Below are 20,341 nucleotides of genomic sequence, written 5' to 3'. Positions count from 1 at the left end.
GCAAAGGAGGTCCTGTGGGCATGCCAGCACCAGGCTGAGCCCCAAGGGGAGAACTGTCCTTCCCCTGTTGGAGAAGACGCCGCTGTTTGGCAAGACCAAGAGGTTTGCTTCTTCGCGTCTGGAGGCAGGAGGGCGGGGATAGCCCTCTTCCCCTGGCCAAGTTGGCAGAAGTGGGCCGGAGAGGCCAGGGAGTCACATTGGTGCAAGCTTTCTGGTCTGCCACACCAGAAAGCTGTCTATGCTCCAGAAACCCTTTGGAAGAAGTGCTCCTCTGCTCTTCGTTAAAGCAATGGGCCTTTTTCCCCCAGGTTTCTGGGCCAGCTGGGCACAAAGACATCACTTTGAGAGCTGCGTTAACTTTAATGAACCGGCTCTTTAAAGCAGCCTACTCATTCTCTGCAAGCCTGAGAAAAGACCTGCAACTTTAAAGAACCGCCGAAGCACTTCTTCCAAAGATTTTCAAACCAGCCACATGAAACAAGAGACCGCCCCCCCCCACTTCACTGCTAACACGACACCTTTCAGAAGAGTGGCATGGTCAATTCCTTTAAAGAGGCTGCACCCACGGGTTTCAGGCTGATTGCCAGAGAAGGAACTGCGTAACACACACTTCACCTATGACAGAGCCACTGTCCCAACTGGGCCTTTCAGAAACTACAACTCCCAGGAACCCTAGCCATTTTTTCCTTGCTTGCTAGGGATTCTGGGAGTTGAAGTCCCATATATTTACAGACCTCCTTTTAGGGAAATTCAACAGATGCTAACAGTGGGAGACACTTTCTTCCCTTTTCCTTGAAGTGCTCACCCCCAAACAAGCAGTGTCAGCTGGAGCTGCCCAATCAGGAAGCAGGAGGACTTGAACTAAGGATACATGTGAACAGGTGCATCCTGCTTGTCAGGAGAAAGCATTCCTTAAAGGGCGCTTTAAGTCATTCACATGGGGAGGGGGCATCTCATAGGCTTGGTAGTGAATGCAGCTCACACATGCATGGGGAGGGGATACCTTTCACCTACACAATACCCAACAGCCCACTTGCTTTCTAAATCTAAGGCACAAGGAACTGAATGTTTTCTTGGTATTTCAGAGGGGGAAAAGTCCCCCAATAACAGAGGTGGGGGGGACACATTTTAAAACACCTGGAACACTGATATGCCTCCTCCATTACAGAAAGGGCTGCCTGGTCGATTGCTAAGGGTCCTGCAGATGTAGCAGCCGGCTGCTTAGCTGTGGGGGACATGTCCAGACCCACATGCTGCAGTGACAGGCACTAACTTGGGTGCAAATGTTGGAAGCATAATTCGCTGGAGCAGAACCACCACACTCAAAGGCGGTTGCCTTCCTATCCTGCTGGTAGGGAAGCCGGCTGGCTCAATGGGAAACGAGGTGCTGGAGAGCGGGCACGGTCTGTGTTCCTCAGCATCGACTCTGGGTAGGTCGACTCATGCCCATTTGGGGAGGGGACATGGCAGGTTTTAGGGGTTTATTCGCATGGCTCTCGCCATCTCCCCCAACTTGGAAAGATTAGACTGCAGCTCCCAGAATTTCAAGCCAGCATGGCTGGTGCCGAGCATTCTGGGAGTTGACATCCACCCATCTGAAAGGCGGCCAGATTGGGGAAGGCTGCTCTGCAGCTCAGGGACATCTTGGACTGCCCAGGGAAGACCAGGAAGAAGAGAGAGCAGCAGCCCCACTGAAGCCCACTTGATTTGGCCCCCAGCGCACAAGCCCAGAAGGGCCCTGCTGACAAAACTGACCCACCACCTCACCCTGTGAAGTTCAGGGATGACTTATCTTTCTTTTTTTTAATAGAAAAGAAAACAATCCTTCTGATCAAGTCACCTTCCATGAGTCTGTAACAAATATCAAATAAAAAAAAAAGCTGAAATGTCCAAACCGCCTAAGAAATGTACAAAAGGGTCAAAGACAACCAGGGAGGAGTTCAAGTTCCAAAAGCCGGGGAGAACCTCCACGAGGACACCCCCCTTGCCCGGCTTAGAGGGGCTCTGGATCATCGAGGAGGGGACCACTTGGACGGGCCTCTCTCTCGCCTCACACACCACCATCCTTGAGAAGCTGCAGCAGGGAGCAAACAGGGAGCACGGGGCAGGGGGGTGGGGCACACACTCCTCTGGCAGCCCTGCCTTGGGTCGTCAACGGGCACAGAAGCGGGGCCGGAAGCAAGAGGAGACCGAAATAGCAGCTTTGCTCCGCCCCCGCCCCCCGCTTCCTCTGCTTCAAGTGAGGGACCCAGGCTGTCGAAGGCAGGAGCGCCCGGGCTTCAGAGGAGAGCGCGGCAGATGGCAGTAAACACGCCCGGCGCCCACCCGCGTGAGGTAGAGAGTTGACTTCGGAGGTCAAGGCCAAAGGGACAGGAGCGAGGGGGCAGCGGAGGCTGTGCCTGGGCAGGAACGCTCCCTCTGGCCTCTGGCCAGTTGGGGCTCCCTTGGAAATCCCCCCCAGCCTTCGAGCCACGTTGTGCCACCAGGGGGAGTGCGCTGCTGCCAAGGAACATGGCCACTCTTGGGAACGACCACGAAGGTTGCCCCCTCCTTATCCGGCACCTTCCCCCACCCCGGCAAGATACGGGGACCCACAAGTCCTCACGAAAAGCTCTGCGGTGGAGGAGGCGGGCAGCTTCCCCAGGTGGAGGCCGAGGTCTGGAGCCGGCTGGGCTGGGGCCGCTGGCCGCAAAACCCAGCTGGCCCCGAAGCCGGCGGGAGGCGGCTCTGGGGTGGGGGGCTCTGGGGTGGGCGGGCGGGCAGGGGAGCTCCGGCCCCTCCCTCGAGTCCTGGGGCCCTGGGCAGCATCCCTGCCCCTGCAGCTCCGGGCACTAGTGGCGACTGGAGGCCAGCCCTTTGACCTTGGACAACTTCTTGGTGGGCGGCCTCTGCTCTGTGTGAGGACACTCCCGCTCGACCAGCTGCTGCTCCATCTCCTGGGTGGAGGAGGAGGAGGATGCGGTGGCCTTTAAAGTCTTTCTGATGTTCAGGACCTGCGAGGAAAGGAAAAGCAGGGCAGTAAGGGCAAAGGCGCTCCTCTGGGGAAACCCCCGCCAGCCCCCCCATCTCTTCGGCACAAGCTGCGGAGAGCGCCAGTGGGGGGGGGGGGCTCTCGACTTGGCCCCCCTGGCGGAACTCCCTCCTTTCTAGTTCCAAAGGATGAACGCTGAAAGCAGGCCCATCCGCCCTCGCTGACAGGCAAAGCCTCCCCGGATCCAAAAACTGGGGCTTCCTCGGCAACTGGAAACATCAGACAGCAACTGGGATCTCACAAGGGGTCAGGAAAGAGTCCTCAGCTTCTTCATTTCCCCAATGACACAGAGCTTCTTGTGAGCCCACGAATTCGGACGCAGCGGAGGAAGGACCACAGCCCCTCCCAAAGGGGCTGTTGTATCTTAAGGGTGGGCACCATCAGGGGAAGGATGGTCGTAGCCATCCTTGTCTAACTAACCCCCCTCCTTGGCTTATCAGCAAACGTCCTGCCCAATAGGCTGTAATCCTGCCTCAGACGACTAACTGCCAGGGTCATGTTCTGGGATGTCGGAGGATGTCTGGAAGATGGCCAGGGATGTGACTGTGAAGAAACGCCCTTGAAAGATGCAAGCAGGCTCTTTGCAAACACCTTGGCCAGCGAACCCTGCTCCAAACTTGAGGATCCACAGATGGTGTGACAAGGTTTGCAGAAAATGGACTTCTGATGTCTGAAAATTCAAAGTACTGACACCAGGCTTGGAACAAACCGGAAGCAAGCCAGCGAAAAATAACAGGGACTCCCCGCGAAAAGCAGCAGCCCAAGAGCCAGGAGAGGAACAGACGGCTCTTGATCCAGCCAGCAGAGAGAGATCAGGACCACCAAAAAGCACAGCACCCACTGATATTTGGCCAGAAGGCCACCTTCTGGGGCCAGGAGCCAACTGAGAGGCTTGACCCTGCGCATAGTCCTCCCTCTGACCTTCTCTCCATACGCCAAGGGGATCCTTCTTTCAGAAAGCTTAACATTAAATGTGCATCAGGGAAAGCTGAGGGCCACCTACACCTTACCTGAAAACCAAAACGCACAGACCTGGGTGGTGTTTTAGTAACCGTTTTTCAGAAAACCCCACATTTATGGGGAGAAAGCGAAAGGCAAATTGTTTTCTATTGATCCTTTCCCCATCGTGAACTATCCTACTCCTGCAATCAGGAGCGAGGTAAGAAAGCTGCCTGTGAAGCTGCATTTTATTATAAATAATTTCAGGATACAATTGTCAGGGAAGCAATACAGAAGCTCATTAAATACATCCTAAATAAACAGCCCCAGAAAGGTCAGGGCAACAGCTGGGCCAGGAATCCAGACCCAGGAGGTGGAGGGAAAAAAAGAGAGCATTAAGGAGGAGGGGAGGAGGATAAATCGGTCAGCAAGTTTTCAGCGGATCCACACTGCCCTAGAGCTTATGCTGGGGGCCAGTAGGCCATGGGAACGATGCTGAGCCAAATTTTCACCCTTAGGGGCTTCTGGGATAGGACGTCAAGGAACCCGACCGGCCAGGCGAGGGGAAGCCCCAGAGCATTTGTGTGGCAAGGCTCAAGAATGGGGGCAATTGTTTGTTCTCCCAAGTAGCACGATGCACCTACCTCCGTCTCCACCTGTTGCTGAGTTCGGTTATGGTTCTCTTTGTACTGGTTGGCCCTGAGTACCTGCTGCTCGATTCCTAACAGAACAGCTTCACACCCATCACACCTGCCGACACAACACTTGCACAGTCACTGACAGGGAGAAGGGATGAGCTGGAAAGGCGGCAGTGCGGCCTAAATTGGGGAGAGGGGAGGCCCCCAAACCCTGAGGCCAGATGGAGGGAGGGAGGGGCACAGCTTACCACTCATTGAGGGTTTTAATGATGTTGCTGATGTCCTTCCTTTGGATGTCCCGGCCGATGCAGAAATCCACTTCTAGCACTTGGTTCCGCTGATCCAGTTTGCCTTGGATGATGTCAGTGTAAACAGCTTCAATGATGAGATCTTCCAGCTCCCGGAGGTTCCGCATGTCCAGGTCTTTCAGCAGCACAGAATAAGGAATGCACTGGGGGGGGGGAAGGAAAGGCTGGCAGGGAAGCCATCGCCCAGGTGAGGCGCAGACCAAGCGGCTCCTCTGGGCCTGTCGGCCTTGCGGGGTGAACCAAACGGGAATCGCAACCAGATGAGCTAATTCGATTTTACTGTAAAGCTCCATTGACAGAATCTTGCAGGCCTGAAAGTACAATGCTCCACCCCCATCTCCTTTACAGCCCGAGAAGCCAGGGAGGGTCCCTCCTGAGCCTCTTGCCCCGCACGCTATCCAGCTGCGGGCCATGCCCTCTCTTATCTGACCGTTCCCTTGGCAGCATCTCTTCGCCCGTCTCCCAAGGTCTTCCTCACATGCCATTATGGGGCCAGAGTTCTGGTTTGCACATCTGGGGATTCAGTGCTGGTGGGACCAGTGCTCTTACGTACTGTTAACTGCTGGACTGTCAGCTTCCATTTTCAACCAGGAACACCCATGAAAGGGGACCAGAACTAGGGAGATTAACCTTCAGACCTCCACCCCCCCAACCCCCACCACAAACCTGACAAGATGACCTTCAGCCATGCCTAACCTACCCTGGTCAGGCCATTTAAGGAAAAACTGAAGGCAGGGTCCTATTAGCCTAGCTTTCCAGAGGCTGGCTCAGCATCTTTAGCCCCAACACAGCTATGAGATGGACGCAGGGGAATCAGTAATTCCAAAACGGGCCTGCTGGTGCTGGGAGACCCGTTGTGGTTCCTGGTTCTCCTGCCTTCAGAAGGGAATCTGCAAGCAGCGGCCCCCAGAGGAAAGAGTTTTAAGCACCTCCGCTCCAGCTCAGGGCTCGGAGGGGCAAAGGTGGCCCTTGGTCATCAGCAGGAGAAGATGGGGCCGCTCAAGGCAAGCGACGATGGAAATTGCAGTGCTGCTTTTGGAAAGTCTGAATACACCTTTGAGCAGTGTGTGAAAAACTCCACCCTCCCTGTCAAGCCTGGGAGGGCCCTTCCCCAAGGGGAGGGGATACTTGAGGCAAAGCTGGAAGTTTAAAACACTGGGGGGGGGGGGGAGATGGGACTAAAAGCACCCCCATGTGCTCTGCATGGGAATGGAATCAACAGTGCCAAGAGAGACAAGGCAAAGTCGCAATGGAGCAGCGCGAGGAGAATGCGTCTCCTTTTGCTCTTTCCATGGTGCTCATATTAGGTCAAATGTGAGCCTCTTGGAAAAGCACAAAGATTGGGCTGAAGTAGAGAAGGAGAATGATGTGCTGGGCTGAACTTCATGCTACTCCATTATAACTTTAACCCTTATCTTCTGTGCTATGAGCCAGGCAAATCCTACAGGAGGGCTGGCTGGCTTCGGTTATAGCAGGGGTTCCTAACCTTTTTATCCCATGGACACCTTCTCAAGAAACTGTATTGAAATGCATAAAATGAAATATAAAGGCCGCATTATAAAGGAAACCAATTATGCTCAAATAGAGTTTTCGAAACATTAAAAAAGAATTCAAATAATTTTAGAGAGTAAGATCTATTAAAGCCAAGAAAACGTTTGGGAGCCTGGCAGCCTTAAATGGCTTTGCTGTCTTTTGCACTGATAGCACTGAAGATGTTGCCTAGTTGGGCAAGAAAACCACCGAGCTCAGAGCGCGCCAAGGACTCCACGGTTCAACCCTGAGCTACAGAGATTCTCTTCGATTGGTACTTTACTGTCTGCATTCAGTGGAATGAAAAGCTGGATTTCAGTTAGTAGTTAGTGAAAATAAAGTTGGAATTTCTTCCCTGCCCGAGTTCATGGCCCTCTTGAAATCTATCCACAAAGAAACCCTGGTTTATAGGAATCAGGCTGCCTCAAGTCCTCCAACTGTACTGGAACTACAACTCCATTGCTTGGATGGGGTAAATATTTTGGTCTGGAGGGGATCAAGCGAAGAAACCCTGATCTAAAGCAACAGACCCACTTCCCCCATGGAGAAGAAGAGAGAAGCTGCCCAGGCACATTTTGCCAACAGCTACCTAGCAATTTACGGCTCGAAGGAAGGAAACAAGCTAGCAGGGCGCCTAAAGTGCCCAAGCCCAAGGGCCAAAGAGAAGTGCAACACTTCAGGTACCCAAGTTTCAATTTGCCCACGTTTGTCTACTTTCCCTACTGCAAGAAGTCTGCCTGATGGGCCTCCAGTCCTTAATGGGCGTCTCCTCTAAAACCTTTAGTTTTTAGTGGACCAGGGCAGAGCCATCAAGCTTTTCTCTGCGTGCATGTCTGCCACTAGCCCTTCCTGCAGAAAACAACTGGGGTTTTGTTGGGCGTATTTATACTATACCTTCATTCTGGAAGCCAAGCTGACGATTGTCAAGTGCTTCAACTTGTTCTTCTGGGGCCCCGTCAAAGCTGGCAGATTATTCTGGTTTGCTGTCCAAGAGATCAAATTCAACAACACCCCCAGATTATGGATTAAACTGAATGTATTTCGGGGCCAAGAATTCTTCCATTTCCACAGATAGTCATATCACTGGGGGTCCTTAGTTATCAACAGGAAGAGAAGGGAGAACAAAGTGAGGGGACTTGAAGGCTCCTTAAGTTGCAAGTACAAGTGTCCTCACTTAACAATGGTAATTGGCACTGGAATTTCCATCGCTAAGCGACGTGGTCGTAAAGCACAACATCATGTGACCATGCCACTTAGAGGCAGAAATCCAGGCACTCCCGGTTGCCATTGTTAAGTGCATCATCACCGGTTGTTAAGCAAGGATATCACATGGTCACCATATGTGACCTCCTGCCAGCTTCCCCATTGACTTTGCTTGTAGGAAGCCAGCAAAGAAGGTCACAAATGGCCATCACGTGACTCAGGACACTGTGATGTCATAATTGTGAGCCGGGTGCCAAAGTTACGAGTTGTTAAGTACCACTCGTTCAGCACAGTGGTAAATCTGAACAGCTGCTGAACAAGTGGTCATTAAATGAGGACCACCTGTATGTAGAAACCTTCACCAGATAAGTGCCTTGCTTCCAGCATGAACCTGGAATTCTATGCTGTTCTAAACATCAGTAGTCACAACACTGAATATTCAATGTTGCAGGTAAGCAATAATGAAAGGTTCTAAACTACAGACCCACAAAAGGCACAAAGAGCTTAGCTCTTACCCAGAAATCCCACAAGGCAGGGTGCTGTTTCCCTTTCCCCCACTGCACTCAAGCAGTAAAGCCATTCTGGATCACAGATTATGCCTACCAGCATGGAACCGACAGGCACATTGCGTGATCTTCCTTTAACGGACTGTAACAGGGTATTTTGAGAGAGAAATTGGCCGGCAAGGCAATATCGCTATCACCTGCTTCAGGTCAAAGCCAGTTTCTACAGTCCCAGCAGACTCTTACCAACATAATCCGGGTAGGTTCCATAGGCAAATAGATTCAGCAGCTGAAAGTAAGCAGCATTGGGCCCTTCAGCGATCTGGAGATGCAGAAAGGCAAAAGGAGACCCTGTGTTACTAAGCCATGGCCAACAGAACGGACTGCTTAAGGGCTAGGTGTCAAAGGACACGGCAGCACAGGGCTGGATCAAAAGAGGGCACCGAGGCCACTATTTCAATGCTAGACTTCTGATACAGGAAGCAGCACCACATGGCACTGGCTCAGATGCCACTCTCTGGCACAGGAGGTGCACCAGTTTGCAAGCTGTGGGGAGTCAAGACTGGAATTTTACTCTGATGCCCTGCTGAGGTCTCCCCATCCCCAGTTACAAAGAGTCCCCCAAAATTAACAAAGACTAGTTAGGATGCCTCTGCTATTAATTGTCTTGGCTTGGGAAAACAGATACAAAATACTGGGCAACTAGCTGGGTTCTACAGATAGAGGAGCAGATACTTCCTTGCGTTTTTTCCAGTTAAAAAAGTATGTTAGATCCCAAATGCTCCATTAATACTATGTAACTGCCTGCATAACACACTTAACTAGGTCAGGTAAGACCTACAGAATGAATCCCCACCACATGCTAAACTTGTTTACTATTATACTTCATTAGGGTTATTTTTGTGACTAAGTGTGTTGTGCAAATCTAATACATTATGGCTTTGTGAATCCAGAAAATGGGTTTATTCAATATCCCGGGTAAGAGTTCTGTGTGAACACAACCAGACATTCGTACAAAACATACTTCGCATTCATTACCTCATACTGTAATTGTTACAATAACCCTGAAAGAACATCTAGCTTTATTACTGTGGACATTGCAGAGACCCACAAAAGTTGTTGTGAGGGCAAAGTCTGAAGGAAAGATTTCTGGATTGTTGTTTTAGTTTTTTTAGCTCGGACTCCCATTCTGCCCTGCAGTTCCCAAATAGGTGCATACCCTGGAAACAGATTGCATCTACTTCTGAGTAACTCATTTTCAACTGATGATATAAACGGTTTCCAGCAGGGAAATTAGTTATTTATCAGAAGGCCATTTTTTACTTTACTCTGGGGGTGTACAATTTTTCTGACTTGAAAGTCGTCCTTGGCTTTTGAATGGCTTGTCAGCTCCAAAAAGCGGAGGGTGGGCCTGTGACCCACGTTGAATTTGTGTTCATTTACATGTAACTAAAATCAATCAAATGAACATGCATACTGTCCAGTCACATATTTAATACCTCCCCCTTTATGTTACATTAAAGTAGCAGCTTTAGGTGGTCTCTGGGGGCTAAGCTTAAGGCTTTCATGGAGCTGCCTGTGGCCTAAAGCCTCAGATTGTCCACCTCTTCCTAAGTGCTGGCCACATTCATTCTTTTCCCAGAAATAACCCAGCACCTAAATAAAATTGTTCCAGTTCAGCAAATCAGGGGCTACAAAAAGGACAAGGAAAGTTGCTACCTCTAACCCTCTCTGTCTTCCCAAGAATCTGGTGAGCTGGTCCATGGCCTCAAATTGACTGCTAGAGCAGAAACTGGTGTCACAGCTGTGGCCACATATCAAGACCAACTCAGGAAGCTTCATTCCTTATGGACTACATCATTTGGGACAACTGTTGTTGGGACTACTTCACAGTTGCCCCAGGGCAGCAAAGGTACCACAAAGAGCCTACGATTGCAAAGGTTGGCAGATCAGCTTTTGCAGATCAGAATTATCCTACATTTATACTCCTTCAGCACCACATACGAGCCGAACAATACATTGGGACAGCACCGTGAGATTGACTTATAAAAGCAGGCTTGCCAGAAATGCTGGTCACCGCTACTTCTAAACCTCACAGAGGGGTACACAGAGATGGAAACCTGCTTTAACTACTGAGGAGTCAGCTTCAGATTTTTCTGGCATTAGTCTAACTGCAGATTTCAAGATCCAGGAGACTTCCCACCTGCTCAGTACAAGTTTGGTTACCAGACCATCAACCTGCAAATGTGCGCAGCAGCTATGCATCGCACACGGATGCCAATACAAGCGACCATCTGGACAGCATCTCTGGTAGCCTTCCAATACAGGCTGTTCCACTGCTGAACAGCTTGGTTCACCAGAAAATTATTTCAAATATTTAGCTCTGATCTCCTTCCTTCTAATCTGAATCAGGTTCCAGTTCTCCTATGCACTGAGCAGCATGAAATAAATGTATCGCATTACGTCTGTTACGATAGCCCATCACTGTGATAGATGGACACCGTTTCATTTCTTATTTCCTTTTCCTCAAGGCCTTTCAAAATTATCACCGGGGGCCTCATGTTGCGCTTCCTTTGCCTTCAGAGACAGGGGAAATGGCGGCTGCAGAGGGTCCTTTAAAGCTTTGCTCTTTTGTGTGCTCTGTTAAGATATTACCATGATTTTTACTGTGTGTGCTGATAACCCTCCTCAGTAGTACACCCAGCTGAGATACAGACCTTCTAATTCGGCAAGTCTCAGCTGAGCATCCTTCTGGAATACAACCCTCAGCCTACTCAATCACCACGTCCAGTAAAAAGTCAGGAAAGGTTCCTTGATGTCAAGCTCAACTCCTGGTGACTTCATGTAGTTTTCTTACCTACATTTGTGGCTGCCAGGATGTTTTTTAGATTTCCCACTCTACGTTATGGCCCTGGGACTTCCTGGCGGTCTCCCATCCAAGGACTAGCCAAGCACAGTTCTGTTTAGTTGCTATGTCTAGATAAGATCAGACAGGTGTCTCGACCACCTGAGACTAATCTAAAAGTTCAGAAGCAACTATGGCAAGACAGAAATGGTTAAATAACCAAGAGAAAGAATCTCACCTTAGGAGTCCCTGGTGCTCCCTGAGCTTGGTGGTTTGCTTGCAGACGTTTCATTAGCTGACTAGGTAACCTCATTTGTGCTAGCGAGGGGGGGGGGTGTTGCTCCCTGCTTCTATGCAGTGGCTTGCCCTGCCATGTTGGTGGGGGTGGGGTTTTCCCCTTGGTAGTTCCTTGATTGCGGTGTTGTTTTCCGCTTGATGGTTTGCCTGGTATTAATCCCTGCTTGCCTGGGTCTAAGCTGCAGGAGAGGATGTGTTCTGGTCTTTTTGTTTCCTTCTTAGCTTTGTTCTTGCCTGTTTGGAATGGCTTGTAAATGTGGTTCATCTCCATGTGTCTATTGAGGGCTGATCTGTCTGAGTGCCAAGCTTCCAGGAATCCCTGAGTCAGTTAAGGAAATGTCTTCAAGCAAACAATCAAGCACAGAGACAGCATGAACTCGACAGTTTGATCCTGAGCTAGAGATTCTCTTCCATTGGAACCTTATCTGCACACTGGGGGCAAAATGTTAAAGTAAGAAGGGAACAAGTCCAGTACTCACCTCTTGCACATTAGTTAATTCTAGTAGTTCTCCAAAGACGTAAACCCCAGGAGCCTCCAGCACTTGGTTGATAAGGGCAATCAGAGCTGACCCACTGGTGCCTCTGGCTAATAAAATAAACTGCTCCAGGAGATTACAGGCTGGTTTCTGCTCCCCTGCCATTTTCAATTCTTTACACTGTAGAACAGAGAGAGTGTCATGGTTGCTGCTCAATGTACGATTCAAAAAGAATATTACGACAGCAGTCAGCATGATGAATGGGAGCACTTCAGCTTTATTTCATGTCTAAAAAAGTGTAATCCTAAAGAAGCAACTTTATGTCAAAAAGCAGCTCAACCCTAAACAGAAAAAAACCTCAGTATACACTTATGGAAGGTGGGAAAAGGAAGGCTGAGAACATTTAAGAATTTCTCTCTGCTTTTCCTGTCTCAAAAACAGAGTTTTCAAAACTACTTACAAAAATAGAAAAAGCATAAAGACAACAGTCAGTACCACACACTAAAGGAGCAAAAGCAACACAGAAAATGGAAATTAGCTGTCAAGAATTAAAATCAACAATTCCAGAATCAGATTGACTTTTTAAGAAATGCCTTCACTTGCTGGAAGAACAAATTGATAATCTCATCCTAACATCTCATCAGTTCTTACTTGTTCCTGCAAATGATGATTTCCCCTTTAACGTTAATTTGAATATTTTAACATGAAAGAGAAGCCAAAGTGTCCTAGTTGAGAAGCTGATGGATTCTGCAACATGGATTCAAAGGCGGTGGCCAGAAATGTCTTTGGCAGCAGAGGCTGATGCTTCATCTGCACCTGCCTGAAGCCTTGTAGATTTAAATCACTGGGAGTCCTTGTGGAGTTGGCAGTACAGGTAGTCCTCACTTAACAACTATTTGTTTAGTGATGGTTCAGACTTACAACAGTGTTGGAAAAAATGACTTACAACCAGTGCTCACACTTATGTCGCAGCATCCTCACGGTTATGTGATCACGATTTGGGTGCTTAGCAATCGGTTCACATTTATGACCGTTGCAGCATCACACGGTCACATGATAGCCATTTTCAAGCTTCCCGGCCAGCTTCTGGCAAGCAAAATCAATGGGGAACTGCATGATTCACTTAACGACCACGTGTTTTGCTTAGCACCTGTGGTGATTTGCTTAATGACTGCTGCAAAAAAGGTCGTAAAATCAGATTGGATTTGCTTAATGACTACTTTGCTTAGCAACTGAAATTCCGGTCCCAATTGTGGTTGTTAAGTGAGGACTACCTGTATATAAATATCATCAGAATAAGAATAAAAACATCTGGCCATAGTAACACACACACACATGCACTTGAAGGGCTGCCTTACTCCCATCATTTTTACCCATTCCATTAAGTTGGGCAGGAGGGGATTTATTAGGGATTGTCATCTAGCAGGACCCAGGAAGCGTTCCTTTTCTGTAGCTGAGCCTGCCCTCTGGAATATCAGACCGCCTGAGGTTCAGCTGGCCCCAACTCTGCTCCCCTTTCAGAAAGCCTTGAAGACCTGGCTGTTTACCCAGGCATCAGGGCCAGGAGAGTAATTGAGCCCACGAGTGAATAGTGTGTTAGTCAGCTGGGAACAGAGTTTTTAATTTTTTAAAAATATATACATTGTGCTCATATTGTATTTTAATTCCTGTTAGCTGCCCAGAGTTGCATTGGTGAGATGGGTGGCCATATAAATCAATATAAATAAATAATATGCTTGCATGTATCATTCCATGTATCTCTGAGGAGCTCCACAATCCTTAGAAATTAAAATAAAATCTCCTTCAAGTTAATTCCTGGTGGCTTTGGGGAGATAATCCATGTAATAACAATAAGGAAACAGTTTGCTATTGTTTTTGCAATTTCCCAGTTGAGCCAGAATCGTGGGATTTGCTGGTGGTATCCTATCCAAAATATAGTTAGGCCTAACCCTATTTCCAAACAGCCAGATCATCTCATTTCTGTCAACATAAAACATCATTCCACTGGACAGAATAAAATATATATCAACACAGCAAGACAAAGTCTCAGGGCAGTAGTCAGGCTGCACTGAGAGGGTCTCCCCAAAAAGAAACAGTCCCCTGATCTCGCACAAGGTCCTAAAAGATGATGGGCCTTCCCCAGAGCCTAGGAACAGCTATTAATAAGAAATTATCTTAAGCCCCAATTAGACAAATCTCTGAGACTTGGGGGGGGGGTCCCTTGTGGGCTGAAGCCCCAGGTCCAAGATGGAGTTCTTTGTACGTTAAATGCTTCAGGCTGTTATGTCAAAGCACGCTCACCAGCAACCAACTCAGAATCATAGAGTTGATGCTCACAGATAAGCAACATACATACCTGTCGGGGTTTATAGAAAAAGTGAGAAGGGTCTCCACAGGGTATTGCAAATTCAGAGTCCTTTCACCAAGGACCCCAGAGGCAGTGAATGGAAACGGCAGGAAGAGTTACCCCACGCTCCAGTGTGCTCAGAAATACGAGTCAGGAGAAGGAAATGGACGGAGCACACAACTGGTTACTACACAACCGGCTGCATTTAAGAAACTCGGTTGCTGCACACGTGCCCTGGAAGAGAGAGGAGAGAAGTGAAGTGAAGTGAAGCACTCCAGATCTGGGCCGCAAAATTCCCCGAGGCCACCAGGGGGCAGCCACAGCCCGGCAGGCTCTTCTAACTCTGGCGCCATCTAACGGCCGCCTGGTGCTTTGCAGCCTAGAGCCGGCATCCCGAGGAGAAGGCGAGGAAGCGGGTGCAAGGGCCAGAAGGGCACCGCTACCAAGCCCATCATCCCCAACCATCCCACCGCCTTCCTCCTTGAGGCCATTCACCTGGCCTGGAGCTCAGCCCTTCTTCGGGCCGTCACCCCCCCACCGCTTGGACTCCAAACCCCATCATCCCCATCCGGCTGGCAGCGTGCAGGGCCACAGAGGAAGCCGCGGGGGCTCCGGAGAGAGAGGAGTCTCCCTCAGCGGAGCGCCGGCGTCGAAGGCGGATGCCTGCCTGCCTGCCTGCCCGCCTCCCGTGACGGCGAGAACGGGGGACTCTCCCGCCCCCGAAGTCGCGCCCTTCTCCGTCCCGGGCGTGGGACCGCGGTCCTTACCGGGCAGCTGCCGCTCCCCCCCGGCTGCTTCTCCGTTTGGCCGCACCGCGCCTCAGGCCGCCATGACAGCCGCGGAGCCCAAACGGGCGCCGCTCGCAGGGTGTCCGACAGTCCGTGCGTCCCCCGGCCCGGCCGGAAACTGCTCCTCCGACACAAGCGTTCCGCGCAAAGGCTTCCCGCCCTTGGAACGTGGCTGAGCAGCTGGGAGGTGGCGTCGGGAAGCGCTGCAAAACTGGGTGGGCGAGGATGGGGGGAGTCAAGCCGCCTTTTGAGAATCAGCGGCTGGCCTGCCATGATACGCTTCACTTGGATCCTAACCTAACCCATTTATTTGTTTTTTAAAATAGTTTACATAGCCACCCCTCTCACAACAGAGACTCTGGGCGGTGCACAAAAATTAAAATCCAGCCTTTAAAACATCTAGGTTGGCACAATCCACAACACCCCATAAACCACTGGGAGGGCTGAGTTGGCACAAGCTATTCCCCAAGACAAGCCCACAAACCAAACCAGGTTTAGCCTGTTGGGTGAATGGAGCTGCTAGCATGTGTTGAGTAAGCAAAGACCCCCTTGCAATAAGACAGGTTGCAACAATGTGCAGCAAAAGGGTGGTTAATGTTGGACTTTTCCCCAGATGTAAGCAGGCACATACTTCGGTGCCAGCCAGGAAAACAAAAGGAAGCCCTTCAAAACAGCACAGTCCTAACCATCCACTTGCACAATTTAAGGACTGTCAGAATGGTCTATACCAGTGTTTCTGAAGCTTAGCATGGACTTCAGCTCCCAGAATTCCCCAGCCAGCATATTGGCTGGAGAATTCTAGGAGCTGAAGTCCACCCATACCGGTTGGGGAATCCTGGGAGTTGAAGTCCATGCATCTTAAACTTGCTAAGGTTGAGAAACACTGGTTTATATAGCCCACCTTAAGCTCTCAGGGGTGTCATGAGATTATACATAATATTATGACATAATATATATGTCATGACCCTTCCACCTCCTTGAAACTCATATCATGGTGCTTCCTGGTAGTCAATACAACTCTCCCAATCCTTTAATATCATTCATGTGTTGGATGCCAGTTCCCAACATTCTAGCCAACACATCTGCAGGCCTCTCAGATTTGCGACTGAGAAAATCTACTGAACGCAATGGTCTTATTTTCCCCAGAGACGATCCTATCTTTGTTGACATGGCAGGAGGGTCACTAGGATTTACTTTTGAACAAGCTTGGCCCCAAATGAAGAATGAGCCAAGCCAACTATTTGTTCTAGTGAATTTTGGAAACTGCCAGGCTTCACACAACATGCTAAGCCATTATATGATCTGGGTCAACCATTTGTGGCTGATATGATAAACCATCCATGTTTAAATCATGCTTCACGTGTCATGGGAATCCGGGCTAGTTGGGTTTCATTTGCCCTAACTGCATTTTTAACCTCTGATTATATACAGTCTGCTACACAGTCCAACTGAGGCCTTGGAGGCCGCGTGGAATGAGGGAGCGGCCAGGGCCGTGGATCGGATCGCGCCTGAGCGGCCTCTCCATGCCCATGGCTCCCGCGGCTCCCCGTGGTTTACGGAGGAGCTGAGGAGGCTTAAGAGGGTTAAGAGATGCCTGGAGCGCCACTGGCGGAAGACGGGGAGAGAAGACCACCGAACACGAGCTAGAGCTGCTATTAGAGCCTACCTCGTGGCGGTAAGGGCGGTGAAATGGCGTTATTTCTCCGCCCTTATTGCATCTGCGGATAGCTGTCCGGCGGCCCTATTTCGGGTGACTCGGTCCCTCCTTGGAGGGAGCAATACCGAGCCTCACCTGCAGGGTCGCTGTGAGGAATATGCTGCGCATCTAGCGGATAAAGTTGCTCGCATTCGCTCTGCGTTGGACTCCAGCTTTCAGGCAGGGCCAGTGGAGGATACGGGGGCAAAGTCTGGCATGGTTATCTGGGGGGAGTTTGATCCGGTTGCACCTGAGGAAGTGGACAGGGCCCTCGCAGCTACTAGTTCGGCCACTTCTGTGTTAGATCCGTGCCCTTCCTGGTTGGTCAAGGCTGCCCGGGAGGAGGCATGTGATTGGTCTGGGCAGTGGTTAATTCCTCCTTGAGAGAGGGGGTGCTCCCGCCGGCTCTTAAGGGGGCGGTGGCGCGTCCTCTCCTCAAGGGGCCATCGCTCGACCCAACCAGCCTGGACAGTTTTCGTCCAGTCTCCAACCTCCCTTTTTTGGGGAGGGTTGTGGAGAGAGTGGCCGCGTGGCAGCTGCAGAGGACCCTGGATGAAGCGGATTATGCGGACCCTTTTCAGTCAGGGTTCAGGCCGGGTTACAGGACTGAGACGGCATTGATCGCACTCTTAGATGACCTCTGGCGGGAGCGGGATGGGGGCAGTGCGACCATCCTTGCTCTTCTTGACCTCTCAGCAGCCTTCGATACCATCGATCATGGTATCCTTCAGCACTGGTGTCGGGAGTTGGGGGTGGGCGGCACAGTGTTGTGCTGGTTCTCCTCCTTCCTCCGGGGTCGGTTCCAGTCGGTGTTGATGTGGGGGAGAGGTCCAGTCCATGTCCCCTACTCTGTCAGGTGCCTCAGGGCTCGATTCTCCCCCCTCTCCTATTTAACATCTACATGAGACCGTTGGAGGAGGTGATCCGACGGTTTGGGGTGAGATACCATCAATATGCTGATGATACTCAGCTTTATATCTCTACCCCAGACCGCCTGAGTGATGCCGTGGATGTCCTGACCCAGTGCCTGGAGGCTGTAAGGGCCTGGATGGGGTGCAATGGGCTTCGACTCAACCCAAGCAAGACTGAGTGGCTTTGGGTTTGTGGGCCTCCCGGTGACAAGGTTTTTCCACCTTTGGTCTTGGATGGGGTTGCACTGCCACAGACAGACCCGGTGCGCAATCTGGGGGTCCTCGTAGACTCACTGCTCCTGCTCGAAGAGCAGGTGGCAGCCGTGGCTAGGAGGGCCTTTGCACACCTTCGGGTTGTGCACCAGCTGCGCCCATTCCTAGACCGAGAAGCTTTGCTCACAGTCACTCATGCCCTTGTGACCTCCTGTCTGGACTACTGTAATGCACTCTACATGGGGCTGCCCTTGAAGAGCATTCGGAAGCTTCAACTGGTGCAGAATGCAGCTGCACGGATAGTAAATGGTGTCGTATATTCGACACACGTAACACCACTCCTACGGGAGCTGCAATGGTTGCCGGTGTGCTTCCGGGTGCAATTCAAGGTGCTGGTTGTCACCTTTAAAGCCCTTCATGGCTTGGGGCCGGGTTACCTAAGGGACCGCCTTCTCCCAGTTGTTTCTGCCCGTCCAATTCGATCTGGCAGGTTGGGTGTGCTGCAGGTCCCGTCAGCCAGGGAGTGTCGGTTGGCGGGAACTAGAAGATGTGCCTTCTCTTCCATAGCGCCTGCCCTCTGGAACATCCTCCCTCCAGAAATCAGGATGTCCCTGACCCTGCTGGCCTTTTGTAAGGCCGTGAAAATCTGGCTTTGTGCCCGGGCCTGGGGCCTCAAGCGTGTGGATGGTCCCATCTCTTGGCTGTATTAACATACATGCATTGCTTGCTTGGCAGCCATGTATATTTATTTTTTATTTATTTTACATTTTAACTGTTTTAATTGTAATTGTTTTAATTGTTTTATGGTTTTATTGTTGTAAGCCACCCAGAGTCACTCGCTGAGATGGGCAGCTATAGAAATCAAACAAACAAATAAATAAATTCATAGAATTATAGAACTGGGGAGTTGGAAGGGACCGCAGCCATCATCTAGTCCAACCTTCTTCAGTGTTCAGAAAAAACAATTAAACCATCCACGAGAGGTGGCTGGCCTGCCTGTTCTTCAAAACCTCCAGGGATGACAAGCCCATAACCTCCATAGGCTGACTAGTCCAACGTTGGACAGATCTTACCATCAGGAAGTTTTTCTTTAGACTTAAAATCTAGCTTGCTGCAACTTATGCCCATTATTTCTGGTCCTAATTTCTGTGGCCTGGAGAAGGCAGAGGGAATGGCCTTGAGGGACAGGAGGAGGAGCCACTACTAAGACAATTCTCAGATAAAAGAAACCTGAGTCTGGGGCAGAACTGTACTCCAGATAAGCCTCTCAGACAAGACCCTCCCTAGTTCTCACAAAGATAAAGGGAAGGAGGGGGGGTGCATTCAGACTTGTAAGGTTTTCTTACTATAGCTTTACAATAAAAGTAGTACTGACCTACATGACACTGGATTCCTAGTCTGGTCTACCTTAAAGGGTTGACATGGCCATGGGGCTGTTTGCTATTTTATTTCCTATTGTTCCCTTTAGGGACCCTCTCTACAATTCTTTGCAATCCCTTTAACCATCTATAGATATTGGTGTCAACTGCAAACTTGCCTTTTTTTTTTACTTACCCTTTAGACCAGATTGCTCACGGAGAGTTTAAAAAGTGCCATCCAAAACACTGTTATTTCGCCCAGAGTCTCTCTGTTGGAGTTAGGTGGCCTTATAAATCTTGAACATAATTATTAAATAAATAAACAAACACCTGCATCCCAGAATATTAATTGTTCTCTTAACTTTCAGTGAACCTCTGTGGCAACTAAGAATATAGTGACTTCTAGGCCTTCTCAGGTAAGCAGGCTGGGTTCATTTGGTTCTGTAAAAGATGAGAGTGTATTGAACAGCAGCAGCAGCAGCAGGTACAAATCATTACCACTGATCCTTCCCTCAGAGCCAGCGTTAGAAATATCTGCTTTCTGAGAGGTCCCTGAAGTTCTTGACAATGATTTGTTAATGTAGCAGGGGGAACAGCAGGAGGCTGCTAGAGTTATCTTCCTAAACTCTGCCTGTTGTGTCTAACATTAACTTTTCATTTGTTTTTTTCTTTCAAGTACAAGTACAGGACTTTTAATAACAAGGAACAGGAGCAGGACTTGGAAGCTGGGCGAAATTACTATCAGAAAATTGGGTTAAGTGAATAAATCATGGATATGTTAACTATGGGAAAGCATATCGTACAAAGGCAGCCCTAACAATTTTATTGCTGCATAATCTTTTGAAGATCACTGTTTTTATACTGCAACATTTTTGAAGGGTAGTAATAGTATCATTGTTTGCCTATTAAGCTCCAAGACCTCTTACTGCAGTGTTTCTCAACCTTGGCAGCTTGAAGATGTGTGGACTTCAGCTCCCAGAATTCCCCAGCTGTCACGAAGATTATTAGACTGACGGTGAAAGTCCTCGAACGTGGGAACGGAAAGGCCACGTGTGCGTAGCTGCCGTTGGGAAGCTGGAAAAGCTCCTGCCTCCCTCTCTCTCGACGCCAGGGGGCGCGCTTTGCCGCAGGCCTTTCCGGAGTGACGGCGTCTCCCACTGCGGGCAGAGTTTTTACGCCCGAGTTCGGCTTTTGGGAAAGATTGAACCGCGGCGACACCCGTCTCCAGCCGCCTGAGGGTTGCTGTGAAGGGGGGGCG

General features: G+C 49.9%; 1 protein-coding gene across 2 annotated transcripts; it reads right to left on the bottom strand.

Annotated features, from left to right (window-relative positions):
* Positions 1 to 1,771: 1,771 nt before the first annotated feature.
* Positions 1,772 to 14,985, bottom strand: COPS7B (COP9 signalosome subunit 7B). 2 transcript variants are annotated; one of them, XM_063306295.1, is made up of 8 exons: positions 14,885 to 14,985; positions 14,153 to 14,351; positions 11,774 to 11,966; positions 8,399 to 8,474; positions 7,341 to 7,429; positions 4,857 to 5,059; positions 4,615 to 4,720; positions 1,772 to 2,993 (listed from the first exon to the last, which is right to left on the bottom strand). In XM_063306295.1, the coding sequence occupies exons 3-8, from the start codon at positions 11,933 to 11,935 to the stop codon at positions 2,832 to 2,834; spliced, it is 798 nt and encodes a 265-aa protein (XP_063162365.1). In that variant the 5' UTR covers positions 11,936 to 11,966; positions 14,153 to 14,351; positions 14,885 to 14,985; the 3' UTR covers positions 1,772 to 2,831. The 2 variants fall into 2 exon arrangements, with proteins under 2 accessions (XP_063162365.1, XP_063162366.1); XM_063306296.1 differs by lacking the exons at positions 11,774 to 11,966; positions 14,153 to 14,351; positions 14,885 to 14,985 and adding an exon at positions 11,236 to 11,324.
* Positions 14,986 to 20,341: the final 5,356 nt, after the last annotated feature.

Source organism: Candoia aspera, chromosome 6 (assembly GCF_035149785.1).
Source record: "Candoia aspera isolate rCanAsp1 chromosome 6, rCanAsp1.hap2, whole genome shotgun sequence".
Taxonomy (NCBI): Eukaryota; Metazoa; Chordata; class Lepidosauria; order Squamata; family Boidae; genus Candoia; species Candoia aspera.
This window is presented reverse-complemented; position numbering and strand designations above follow the sequence as displayed.